The 13757-nt window shown below is 42.2% G+C and overlaps 1 protein-coding gene across 14 annotated transcripts in view; it reads left to right on the top strand.

Moving 5' to 3' along the window:
• The window catches only part of mef2cb (myocyte enhancer factor 2cb), an 83694-nt gene that overhangs the window by 53709 nt on the left and 16228 nt on the right, over positions 1-13757 (top strand). For 7 of the 14 annotated variants that reach the window (XM_016676760.1, XM_016676766.1, XM_016676769.1 and 4 more), the window contains 2 exons: positions 13081-13224; positions 13411-13548. In XM_016676760.1, coding sequence (XP_016532246.1) covers positions 13081-13224; positions 13411-13548 — 282 coding nt within the window. The remainder of the gene's footprint in view (positions 1-13080; positions 13225-13410; positions 13549-13757) is intronic. The other 7 variants (XM_016676780.1, XM_016676779.1, XM_007562486.2 and 4 more) reach the window with 2 other exon arrangements.

Genomic DNA, 13757 nt, shown 5'->3' with positions numbered 1-13757 from the left:
AGCATGCTGAACTGCATGCATCATTCTCCCTGTATTACTGCTGTGCCTGAAGTTGTAGTGGGAGGAGAGGCAGAGGTAGGGGAACGGAGCTCACAGTGTGGGCGGCTGGCATAGAGACCTGCTACATTAGCAATAAAGCTCTATGTAATTAGCATGTCTTTGGTTGATAATTAGCGTTGTTGAGAGAGTGGCACTAAGAACGTTGCACTGCCTCTCTAGCAACAGCATGTTTACAAGAGGCTCGAGGGCTGATCTCTCTTCCTCCTTTTATTCTTTTTCTTTTGAGTTCAGTTTTCTATTGACCATACATCTTCTCTAGGTGTGTTTTTTATTACTTTATTCTAAGGGTCAGCACACATATATATATATATATATATATATATATATATATATATATATATTATATGTTTGAAACCAATGGCGGGTTTAGAATGGAAGAAAAAAAAGAAACAGGACAAACTGTCTTGCTGACTCTTTTTGAAAACATTTTCACCTTGAAGAACACTTCTATAGCTGCATGTGGAAGCAACAACTAACTAACCATAGAACAGTTGTGAGTTTTAAAATTGGACGTATTGCTCACCACACAGGTTATATTTTTGATGGGAGTGTCTTTCATATTTAAACAGACAAAAAAAGTACATATTACAATGATATTATGATACGCTGTTTGCAAACTCAGTAAAAAAAAAATTGCATGTGTTAGTTTTCTCAAAGCTTAAAGGGGCATTATTGTTTATGTTCTAGGCACAGGGCAATTTTATCGCACAATCAAGTAAGTATGTTACTTTCAGATGTCATAAAAAAGGTTGTATATATATCAAACTTAACTTAAAAGAAATTTGACACCTTGAAATTGACCTGTCTCTTTAAGAAGCTCCTGTTCTTTCCAACACTCTTTTCCAATACCATCCCTAGGAATGGTTGCAAAGTAGAAACTACTGAGAAGTAGTTTGTATGATAAGCTCAGCAGTTGCACAGTTCCAAGAGGTGTTTGCTAATTGCTACTGACACTAGTCTGGAGGAGCAGAGTGGGGGAGGGGCGATCTTTAAGGCCCCTCCCTCAGCTGGGAACTGCACCTATTTCTCTGGAAATAGGTGGCACTTTGTATGATCAAGTGCTTAGGCACCCCAAAATAGATGTCATGGGAAATTCAAGGATTTCTCAAGCATAAATTAAAGAATCAAAACAATACTTAAGGTATGTTTTTGATGAGAGAATAACATTATAACATGATGCAAAACTCAAAAATATTGATTTTACATAAAACCCTCCCTTTAGAATATGGTTGTTTGGAGAAAGAGGGGCGCACCTTGGGTGCAACTCTGGCATTGCTGATTCTCCTCGGAAATTGGAAAGCAGGTCACAAAAAAAAAAAAAAAACAGTTTGAAAGGTTTTGCTGCAATTTTAAACAAACTGGGATGTATATTTTAATAACTCTGTTTGCTTACATTTTTTCACCATGATATTCTAACTCCCTGATACTCCTCTCGTGACGGTACTAAACTTTGCAATGCACAGCTATCACACCTTGGCTAAACAAGAGGGGAGGCCTTCTTAATTAACGATAAGTGTTCAAAGAGACATCTGAGCTCATCTCGGCTCTCACAGCTTGATAAAAAGCAAACACAGACACTGATCCATCATCTCTGGATGTCGGCGGAGGGTTCAAGTGTGTCCTGCTGGCAGGTCCACGCCTCACTCTGAGTCTGGCTGCAGATAAAACAGATATACACATAGATAGATTTCCCATACTCACTGTTCGCCAGACTGGCTTCCTGGACATGTGAAGAGCATTAGAGCTGTACTTGGAAAAGATGAGGTAAAAATGCCATTTCTCTTTTTTTTTAGTCTTATGTAATTCACACTTAAGAACAATCACTCTTCCCATCGTTGTTGGTGATTTATTTTTCTGGGGGAGAAGAGGATGTTTGGGAGTAATTGCCACAGCACATTGAAAGAGTCCTTTCTGTTTCCTCTACTGATGATAGCTGCCATAGCCCAAACCAAAGCAGAGTTGGCTGGTTCATGCTGAGATTGAAAGACCCCCAAATCCAACAACTCTGATGGGCTTTGCCAAATCCCTGCACCACAATGTGCTTGTCCTTCCTACTGCTGAAACAAAGAATGCAGGTTTGTGACGCAACTGAAGGGTTAGTTCCTGTTGTGGTAAATGGGGCCATGTGTCCTCTATGCTGCGAAAACAACCTCAATGGATGTAATGCTGCTATCAGTTGTATTCAGCTGTACAGTGTGAGCCATTGTCCTCTTAGTGTGTTTGAAATCGTGCATTTGACTGCACGTCTGCTACATGGATACCTTGCGCTGGGTGCTGTGGTGACCTCCAGCAGAACCTGCACACTCCTGTCATTGCTGAAGTATCACATGGAGCAGCACATGGAGCTTGGAACTTAGGCGACCTGCCTGCCAGAGGAGGGCCACTGGCCAATCCCATTCCCAGCAGATTAACCTAATCTGAAAGTTCAGATCACCCTGTAATCTTAAACAGCAGCAGCAGCACGAATTTGACTCCTGCACCCTAACCTCAGCTTTTTTCCCCCCACATTTCTTCTGCCTACATTTTCTCTCAGAAGGAACTACTGAATGAGGGATGGAAACGGAAAGGGACAGAGGGATAGATGAGTGCTAGAAGAGAAGGAGGGAGGGAGGGAAAGAGGGATGGAGGGAGAAAGGCTGGTAATTATTTCCAAAGGTCATTCTGTTAATGACTACCTGCTTGGCTAATGAGATTCAGCAAAGCTCCCTCACCATGTTTCACCCTGCGTATGTTTCACCCGTGTACCAAGACGTGTGAGAAGCACAGGTGTGATTTCATCCCAGTGACAGTCCACCGGAGAAGGGGGAAGAGTGTGAGGAAGGGGACGGTGCTGTGGGGGAGTGCAAATGAAGAAACATAAAGAGAAAGCCCATCAAGCCAGGTATTTCTAGGAGACAGCGCATCTACACCAGCTCAGTTCGCTTTGCAACAGGCGGTGGTTTTTTAACGCTTTCAAAATAGCACAAAGTCTCATTTGGATCGACTTGGTAACCTCAAAAATGTCTTTTTTGTTAATTCTGTCCCCTTTTCTCTATTTTCTCATAAAATTCCTGCAAGTCAACACGACATGTGATCTCCTCATCTGAGCTGCCAGTGTGCTCGTGTTCTGCCGCACTCTTGTGAAAATATTTTCCAGCGTGTATGCTATTCTGTGTGCTTATTTAGTTTCTAAACAGCGTGGAGAACATTAGCCTTGGGGAGTTTTCTGTGTTGATCGGCTTCACTGAATGGCTGCTTCTCATGGCTCTCAAAGACTGTATAATTACTTGGACTTGAATGTAATTTATCCTCCATTACTTTTACATGTGTCAGCATCCAAGAGAAACAGCGGGGGTCGTATCATATCTTCAGTCCTTTTCAGTTGTCCACTGTAATTTTGTGTGCAGCCATTCTGCGGTTTCAGAATAGGGCACATGTGGCGTAACATGGGGTGGAGGTGAGGGGTGGGGTTGTCCCAGCATTCACAGTGCCTCAGTGTTTACTAGCAATCGACAACACGGCTTGTTTTTGCGGGTGAGACGAGGATTAAGAGCTGAAGCTGCTTTGACGGACTAAGTAAATTAACCTTGTGGCATTGGCAAGCTAAGAGTATCGCAGTTCGCTAAAACAAAGATTTGGACGGCAGATTTTGCACATGGCATCACAGAGTGATTAAAAGAAGGGGGTAGATAGTCACTAACTGCTGTATCAGGTTGAATGCATTGTCATTACAATTCTAAACACACTGCAACTAAGAAAATAGCTCTTCAACTTTTGTTTACAAATTAAAATTTGATGTGTGTTGTGGATTTGCAGTCAGCCATCCTGAGTCAGTAGTTTGTTAAACCACCTTTCGCTTTAAGTATGTGCACATTTTCTGAGGTAAACCAGTGCCATGCACATCTGAAGAGCAACATTTTCCATTCACTTTTGCAAAATAACTCAGAGTTAATAAGGTTGAATGGAGAGCATCTGTAAACATAACATTTCAAGTTCTGCCACAGGTTCGCTATTGGTGGGGGGAGTTAAAGTTGTTCCATATTTCATTTTTCAAATGAGAAATTGAACAACACCTGGAATAATGCACTACACTCTACCCTTTCTTGAAGTTTCTGCAAACAGAAGTGTTTGTGGTTGGAACATGACAAAATGTGATGAAGTTCAAGGTGTACAAATACTTTTTCAAGACTCTCTAAGGTACTGACATTTATCCAAGTCACCCCAAAGCTAAAATACACCACAAACTAAACGTTATGAGATTTCACTTTTAAGAACACAATGTGCAGGTATTGAGTTGTACAACCCTCTCTGTTCCAGCTCATTTCAACTTTTAAATTAGATCCTTTAAATGCAGATGTGTTTGCTCCCCTATATGTGTGCTTCACAGTCACAGAACTGACAACGCAAATTGATATGACCACAAAACTTACCACCCCCAGAACAGCGCCACTTCATTTGAAGCGTTCTCCTTCTAATAAACGTTAAAAAAGTGGAAGCAGTCTAAAAATAGAATGTGATGAAGCTAAATATAGCTGTCTGTGTTTTGTCAGGAAGGGATAGAAGAATAGAACTTGGGTTGCTTTCATTCTCTCCCTCTCTCTCTCTGTCGCTCTCTCTCTTTCTTTCTCTTTAATTGCCCCCTCCCTGTGTTTTAGGCTGGGTAGGTTGGGGGTGTTTAGGCAGAGGAGTGAGTAAGCAAATTGTGAGGGTATTCATACAGCCCTCTGTCTCAGCGCCTTTCTCCCTCTCACTCCCCCCTTCACTTTTCAAAGATCAACAGAGAAGATTTGCCCCTCGGCGACCGCATCCAGAAGGCCGTTGGTGTGAGACCTTGTGGTGCCTTGAAACATTTGATCCCCTGAATAAATAAGTCTATTATTTGTCTCCAATGTTGCCCTCTCTCTCTCTTTCTCCTTCTCTCTCTCTCTCCCTCTCGTGGTCTCTCTCTCCCATACTTCACCAAACAGACTGTCCCTGACTAGTTATTTTCCAAAGTCTTCTTGTTACAGAGAAGATTCATTTGTAGAATGTTATTTCATCTTCGTCAGTACGTTCAAGCATTTGTTAAGATAAAAAGTGACAAAAACGGAGGCTTTGGCGTCAGACGTTTACTGAGTTCCTGTTTTATTGCCTGTATGCCTTCAGAAAAGTTAAACAAGATGTTAGATAATATATAAGACATACAGCCTCAGCACTTTTTTCCACATCAGATGCCCGCTGACCAGAAAAGCAGAACCTCAGTCAAGAAATTATACCACTTGGATCTCTGTGAGAGGTGTTTTTTAGGGTCAATACCAAAGCGGAAGTCTGAGGTACTCACACAACAACAAAAAGGAGGTTTTAAAAATAGACTGTTTGAAATGTGCCAATATGTGGTCCCTGTGGTGAGGCAGCAGCGCAAAAGGCAGGCCACTTCTGAGGCCACGCTGCCAAAAAGGCAAGGCTTTTCCACTGCACAGCCTAAAACAATTCACGCCAGTCATTAAGATGAAATGATGCCCTGTGCTTTGAAACTATTTATGGAAAATCTTTTTAGAATAATGAAGATCTATTTTTAAAGATGGCATTCCCTGCCCTGCCTGGAGTACCCTCCCACCCCTCCCCCTTTTTCCTCCCCTCTTGAGTGTGGAAACTCAAGGTCACGGTATAGAGGTCAGCAGGCCGGTCATTGTTACTCGAGGCCCCCCTCCAGCTCCCTTTTCCTGCTATGTTGCCACGCGATAAGAGACGGAGAGACAAAAGACGCTAAGTGAAGATTAGTGATGCTGGAGGGAACCACAAAGTAGGAACAAAGAGCGGCTCGAACGTGACTTGAGATCTTCATCCGAAGTCAGCTGGAGTTACTTGGCTACACTGTCACTACATATCACTTTTGAGTTTGTCATTTAGAGCTGTATTGATATGATTGTATCACATCTGGAGTAGCATCTCTGACTTAAACTCCTCATATCCCATTACTACCTATACAAAGTATGTAAATCTACACTTGGGAGGAAAACACACAGTTTTACCCTTGGCCCATCGATTTTCTGCTTCTCATCAGAAGCTCATATAGATTCATTCTCATTTGAATAGAGAAGTATTTTACAGCTGGAGTGTAGATGGGGATGAAAGATGGCCAGGCTAAGGGTGAACACACAAGTGCCCTCTTTATGCAGTTCCACTGAGCTGGCATTGTGTGTCATAATGTCTATCTGGCTAATTATACAGTGTAGTGACAAGTCTGAATGACCACTTTGTTCCTGAGGCCGGGATGCTGCTGCAGCAAACAGTGTTGGATTCTGACATGTGCTAAGTGTGTGTGTCTTCCATATGGGAAACACTGCACCATCTGGTATTCTGCTGTGTACTGGCTAGCTAAAACTGTGTGTGTCTGTGTGTTTGAGTGTGCTCATCTTAGTAGCAGTTTTAGCATAGACATAGTTTGAGGAAATGTGAATAACCGTCCACTTCTCCCACCTCTACAAACATTTTATTTATTACTTTCTTCACTCCATTTTTAGGACAGTCTAAGAGTCCTCTCTACAGACAGAAAGAACATACACTCAGTTGTTAATTACTAGAAATATCAAAAAATTTGCTCAAGCATGAGAAAACTCAGAAAATAGCCTCAGATTTCTGATTAAAATACAGCAAGACACAATAAATAGGAACTTCAAAGGCACAGAATCTCTCAAAAGTAGATAAACCAATAGTGGCCTTAACCAGTGACTACTGGGTGCACTGATGAATAATAAAAATAAAACACACACACACACACCCACACACAGGGACACACTGTGATTAGGGGTCCCACTTCTCAGACTGGTAACCTACTAAATCAGCTATCTAGCCCGAAATCGCTCATGCAGATACACACACCATGCCGCCGCCATCCATGGGCATGCCCCTCGACATGGTCCTGGCATGTTCAAACTACGCTTCATGAAACTGTGGCCCTCTTCCCTTTGGTCTGCCATCTGCTTCCAATAAACTAAGCCAGCCTGATTCCTCTGATGTTCCCTTTGCTTTGAAAAGCGCAGAACCGAAAGAGTGAGCCAGAGAGAGAAAGAGTGTGAGACAGCGAGAGCGAGAGAGACACAAAAAAATAGAGCAAGTAAGAATAAGACCAAACAAGCCCAAAATGAAATAGAAATATAGGGAATAAAAGCACATCTCAAACATATTATTACTTCTTCCCTGCTGACGGTAAGGCCACCCTGATTGTGCTTATGGTACGCCGGTGCTGGAAGCTCTTAATCCACAGTTTTTCCACTTCAGACTCACCTCCATTGCATTTGTAATGGGAAGAGACAGTGTTTCTTTTACTTGCCTCAACCTTACAAACATTAAACCACATTACACCTTACCAGCATGCTCTTACTCAATGAAGTTTGTCAGATGGTTAAATAAAGCATGGTCCGTGTGGTCTTTCAAAACTTTTCCCTTCATTTTAATCAAAATTTAATCTTGAGTTTATAATATATTTCAGCTGAACTTTACTGTACGCTCCCTATGTTTTTTTTTGTTGTAAAGAAAATAAGTATAAATTATTTTTTTTACCCTGAAGCTCTTCATTACCTTTTTGTTACTGCTTTAATTTCACTGTTTCAAAAGAGAGTAAGTTGTTAACTGACTAACAATTTGACATAAACAACGTGACTACATTGTTCATGTTATTTAAATACCTCTAGGTCATCACACATTTGCTAAAGAATTAATTACTGTATTTCTCAAAACAACAGCTTCCCAACTCAACTTTAATAATGATGAATTTCAATCATTGGTTATTGGCTAATTGGACCACAACCAACTACAGACAGAGCCATTCTTGTCTTTCCTACATCTGTTCTGTGAAAATTTGCCCAGGTTTAATGGTTTTAAATTGAACCTGCCATTAAAACTTTCAATAACTCCATTACATGGGTAATTAGTTCTTATCCTCTGTCTTGGTTTCTTTTCAAAAGTGTCTCCAGGAACTATCGTACCATTTACCACATGTGAAAAGAGTTTCTATCAATAGGTTGTTTTTTCTAACATGGTTTTGCACTGGTAATGTCAGTCAATGGGTTGAGGACATTGAAAAACATTCACTGGCCTGGCTGTCACCATTAGCCATAAACATAATATTGAGCATGTCAGACCCTTCAGCCACTGCCAAGATAACTGCAGAGGGGAAATGGTCAGTACTGGAGCTCTTTCCAAACACAGCCCATCAACTAGCCAGAGTAGATCAAAAATAAAGACGTACCATTGAGCCATCAGTGTTTTGACTCTGTTCGAGATATGGTTGAAGTGCAGAAAATATGAGGAGCAGGACAGCGAAGGCGAGACCAAGACAGACTGAGGAGCAGACTGAGACTGAGACATGGGGGCAGAAAGACGGATAGGGGGACAGAGAGGGTGAGCAGGGTGGCAGACTGCCGAGCAGACGGATCCTGGTATGGCGGGAGCTCTGGGCAGGCGTCATCTGTCCCTAGCAGACCCCCTGGGGCCACTCAGAATTCACACCCAAATACCCTACGCTGTTTTGCTTGAGAGCGACTCTAAGTTGGCACCCACAACCCAAACTATGAAATTTAGCTCCTTTTCCTGTTATTAAAGCATTACAGAACTCAAAGCACATGATGTTGCGAATATGTGTGTTTACTGAACAAGAATGCTTCTGATTCTTTCTAGCTCTGGTCACCTCACTCAGTTTTCTCGGTGCTGTCCGATGGTTCCTCTTCTACCACCACAGTCTAGGCCAGCTTGGCTGAAGGTGCAAAACTATGGGATACCACTGAGACGCTGCGTCTCAAGTATGTAGGACACCTTGTCTATGCTGTGCCTGCTTCACACAAGCCCTGTGAGTGGAGTCATAAGGGAGCGTCATGAAGAAGGAGTTTAATTAGGAGCAAGCCTCCAAAGGGGCCATAGAGAAAGACACTGAGCGAAGCAAGAAGAAACAGCTTTTCTGCCATTTTTTTAACCATACCACCCTCATTTCCAGTCCCCCTATCTTGCACATTTACTGGACTTTGTCCATATAATACACAGCAATGTGCATGATCAGTGTATTCTTAGACACATTCTGTGGTTTTTGTTTGGTGTCTGAAGTCATCATCCTCTCCTACTCACTTCTTACTCACCTACTTCTCATTTCACACTTTGGTCAAATTTGGTCTTATTGTTCTGTCCTTTTGAGAACGTAGCAGAGAAGGTGTGAAAAGAGGGCAGATAGGAGGAATACTTAGTGACACAAATGTATTTGGAAAACAATAAGTTCAACATGTTGCCTCTCTCATTGGTTCACTTCCTGACTTTGGTTTACTGGATAGCCAATAAGAGAGCTTTCTTTTGGTTGGAAGTTTCCAGTTTTCAAGCGTTTAATGACCGGGGGGAAAAAAAAAATCTGATTTGTCATTATTTAACCAATCAATCCTAACAGAGGCAAAGCAAAACATCCAGTTGATAGTGACTTCCTTAACTATTGTAATTATAAGAATACTTTCTTTATATTGCTGTAGCAGCAATTGGAACTATTGCTGCATTTCTGTTTGGAATAAAAATGAAGTGGGTAAATTATTTGATACTACGCAACTATAGTATCATAAAATTGTTATCACTTGTAAAATCTAATACTGGCCCAACATTCCCCAAGGACTCCATTTTAGTGAGAGGTTGTCTGACCTTACACTTATACCTAATAAGTTATTTTTCTTTGTTGCCTTGTAAAATTAATAAGCATCTCCTACCCCCTAGCAAGAATTGATGTTTCCTTAAAATAAAAATAAAAAAATAAAAAAACATATCAACAAGTTATAAAACAACATTAAGAAGCATAGGATGGCAAAAGTAGACTACAAGAGTGAGGGGTCCATTTATGGCTACAGATGATCCTATTGGTTGCTGGGCTGATTGTCAGTCTTTGGCAACAGATGTGATGTCACTGAACAGGTGGGCATAACTGGGGTAGGTGACATAGCATCCTTGAACCCGACCCTAAATATGTCGAGTCCTGCTGGAGAGCTAAGCCTAGGCCACATGCTTCATAGTCACTCCTGTCCTGACTGCCTGCACTTCATCGACGCCCAGCGCAACCATTGCCCAACCCCCTGCAGGACAGCCAGCTCAGTTATCCCATATGGGTGACACTTTTGGCCCAGCCTTTGCTCTCGTCCTCCCGCATAGCTACACTGCTGTTTCTCCGAGAATGGAATTGAATCCCTAGTGCTCTCCTCGCTGGTGGCAGTAGGTGGAAATCTGTGCTGGTGGGAAGAAAAGTTACTGGTTCTTGCGTGTGTTCTCGTGTGAACCAAGGAAAGGCCGGCGGTTCAGCTCTTGTCAGCATGATGTGATGCATCGCCAAGATCATGGAGGAAGCTCGGCAGGAGAAATCGAAACTTTTTTACATCTGACGCCTTTTCTTATAAACAAGAATGCAGCGTGCTGAACCTCTTTCACCCCTTTGTTCTTTCCGCGTAGAGTGCTCTAATAGAGCAAGAGGGCCTGATTCACTGCAGGTTTTTTGTAACGCCTCAGCTGATTTGTTTGGTGCGATTTCCTGAAGACTGTCAAAAGATATGAGAGACGCTTTTAAATTCAGAATTCCAGATTTCCACTCTAGGGGCCGAGGGAGGATTCGGAGAGCCAGCAAATGTTGACACACTTACAGTAGATGCCTCAGCCACGAGACGCTTCAAGAATCAAACAGTTATCGCTCACACACACACACAAAAGCGGCCCTCTAAGTTCACTAAAACCACACTCTAAACAGGCCTTTGTTGTGCTGACATAAGAGATAACTGGATTGTTATTTGTTTTCTAAGCAGGCAGATCGCTCCTGTCATTTCTGCAGCTGCTTGTGATGGAGTTGCTCGCACTTGTATCGCTTCTGTGAGTGAGAACTGGCGGAGAGAAACAAATGAGAGGAATAAGTTCACAGGGATTAACTTATCTTAGCATCCATCTCCTTTCCTCTCTCCTGCTTTCTTTCTTTCTTTCTTTTTTTTGTGCTTGGCTCGAACACCTACTCTCACACACCCACACGTGCACACGCAAACACAGATTCATTCCCCTTCTTTCCCCTCCCACATACATACACACACTTGATCAGCATCAAATACAGGGTGTGCTAAAGTAAATTTAATTACGTCTGTCTGATATGGAGCTCCAGATGAAAGTAGGAGAGCGCGGTGCGAAGCAACGACTGCACAGACAGGAGCAGGCCCATGATATTCCTCCTGTAGACTAATCTCCCTTTATTAAAGCCAGAAGGAGAGAGAGAATGGAAAGGGGTGGAGGGGTGGATGGAGAAGAGTGGAAGGAGGGGGCTGTCTTTGATGAGATCTGTAACTGTCAGCTACTGTACTTTTCTGCTCTCCTGCTCTGTCTTTGTCTCCCCACTTTGCGAGGCAAATGAACACAGCACCTATCGTTGCAAGGCAGGCAGGCTCTCATGCTATCACGCAAAGTAATGTACTGTGAAACTCATCCTTGTTGTTAAGGATGTCAACAATTTCTTTAAAAGAAAAAAAAAAAAGNTGTGAAACTCATCCTTGTTGTTAAGGATGTCAACTTCTTTAAAAAAAAAAAAAAAAAAAAGGACAGATGTGGCTCTCCCTCACCCCCCTTAAAGCTTTCTTTGTCTTAGTCGCTCCTCCAGTTAGAGGGAGTGGTAAGCCAGTCAGTGGTTTTCTGCTGTTTTGCTGCCCACTCTAATAGGGGCAGGTGGCCATCAGGTGGCCAAAACAAGAAACTGCCTTCCTTGTAGCACATATATAGTGCCTTGAAGTAGCATTTTTGTGACGTTACATTTTTATTTTTGTAACAGTCTAATAAAGTGAAGTGCTTAATTGTAATATTTATTGCAGCACCCATACCCCAGTGTACATGTGTATCCACCTCTTTTACTTTGACAGGTCTAAAGTACACCTGACCGCCTTCAGACATCACCTTATGAGTGAAATGAGCCCAATTGTGTGTAATTTAATCATGCAATTATTATAGTTGTGCATTCCACAAATCTGTTCTTTATGGAAAATTATGAGAATAAGGCTATTGTTGTTGTTTGATGGGCCGGTGGTGGAGTCGGTCCTATAACCAGTGGGTTGCTGGTTCAATCCCGGCGCTGTCTGTCTCACTCGTGTTCTTGAGTTTGCTGGTGGGCCTGGTGGCACCGGTGCATGACAACCTGTCATGTCAGACTGGCCCCAGCACAGCTGTGGCCTCAATGTGTCTTTCCACCATCCGCTTGTAATTCACCCATGTGTGCGTGAATGGCTGAATGACTGATTGCGTGTAAAACACTTTGGTGTCCTCTGCACTTGATAAAGTGTTATAGAAGTACAAGCTATTGATCTATTACTGCTGAAAGAAAGCTCTAGGCAGTCGGGTTTCCACAACATCCCCATCGGTGATACATGGTGGTGGCAGCATTATGCTATGTGGATTTTTGTCTTCACAAAGGAAAGAGAATGTAGAAGGAAAAAAAGAAGTTGAGGCAATCCTAAGGCACCAAGCCGGTTTCCATGTATGTAGATAAATACAGGATAATCCTAGGGGAAATAAATCAAAGTTATGACTGAGCTGTGCTGTGAAGAAGAAAGGACAAAAATGTTAGTGTCAAGTTCAAAGAGACATACCATAAAGTAGTTGCAGCTGTAATTGCAGTAAAAGAGCTCTGCATTTACAAGGCATTGAATACCACACCTCCTCTTTTATTGTTTTTTTCAAAGTCTTGTACTATTTTTAATTCTTCAAGTCTATGATCATGTGGCATTGTGCTGTTGGTTGTGATTAAAATGTCTGTGCCATTTCTAAATGATAAGTTGAATGTAAGCGTGTTTAAAAAAAAAAAACAACTAATGCTCATTCACTCAATGTTAACAGGTTAGAGATTTCCAAAATGCCAAAATGATAAAAAAAAAAAAGAATACACTTGTCATGGAACAACAAATGTACTTTAACAGTTCATTTAAAAAAATAAAATAAAATAAAGACTAAGGTATTTTAATTGGGATTCTTGGCTACCTACCCAAAATCACCTTCGACTATGTTGTGCAACTGCTCTGTTTTCAGACGTTGAGAAAGAAGGGCCTAAACGGCTGCGACAGCCCAGACCCAGACGCAGACGACTCGGTGGGCCACAGCCCCGAGTCCGAGGACAAGTACAGGAAAATAAACGAGGACATTGATCTGATGATCAGCAGACAGAGACTGTGTGTAAGTACTTAACCCCAGAGCCTTGCTCTCACCTTTCTTTTCCTCTCTTCCCCTGTCCCTGTTTTTTTTTTCTCCCCACTCCCCCTGTGTCTGTCTCTTCATCTCCATGTCCCCGCCATCACTCCTTACCTTCATGTCTTCACGTTTCCCCCACCTCCTTTTTCTGTGGTTGTGGAACCTGGCCAGGCATTGAACAAGAAGGAGAACAAGGGCAGTGAGAGCCCGGAGCTCGAGTCTGCTCTCATCCTCACCCCACGCACTGAGGAGAAATACAAACAGATTAATGAGGAGTTTGATCACATGATAAAAACTCATAAGATCCCTGTAAGTACTGAGGGAGCAACCCCTTCGCTCAGCAGCTTCTCAATGGCAACTGTTGAGCTAACCCAGCTAACCACAGTTGTTTTTAACTGGACTAATTGCACAAAGAGAGTGAGAGTAAGCTCAAAGTGCGATTACAGTGTTTATTTACAATGAAGAAATTACAGTTCTTTAAACTTGCTTGCTTACATTTGAAGAACAGCCCTCTAATC

Source organism: Poecilia formosa, unplaced genomic scaffold (genome assembly GCF_000485575.1).
Source record: "Poecilia formosa unplaced genomic scaffold, Poecilia_formosa-5.1.2 Scaffold5, whole genome shotgun sequence".
Taxonomy (NCBI): Eukaryota; Metazoa; Chordata; class Actinopteri; order Cyprinodontiformes; family Poeciliidae; genus Poecilia; species Poecilia formosa.
This window is presented reverse-complemented; position numbering and strand designations above follow the sequence as displayed.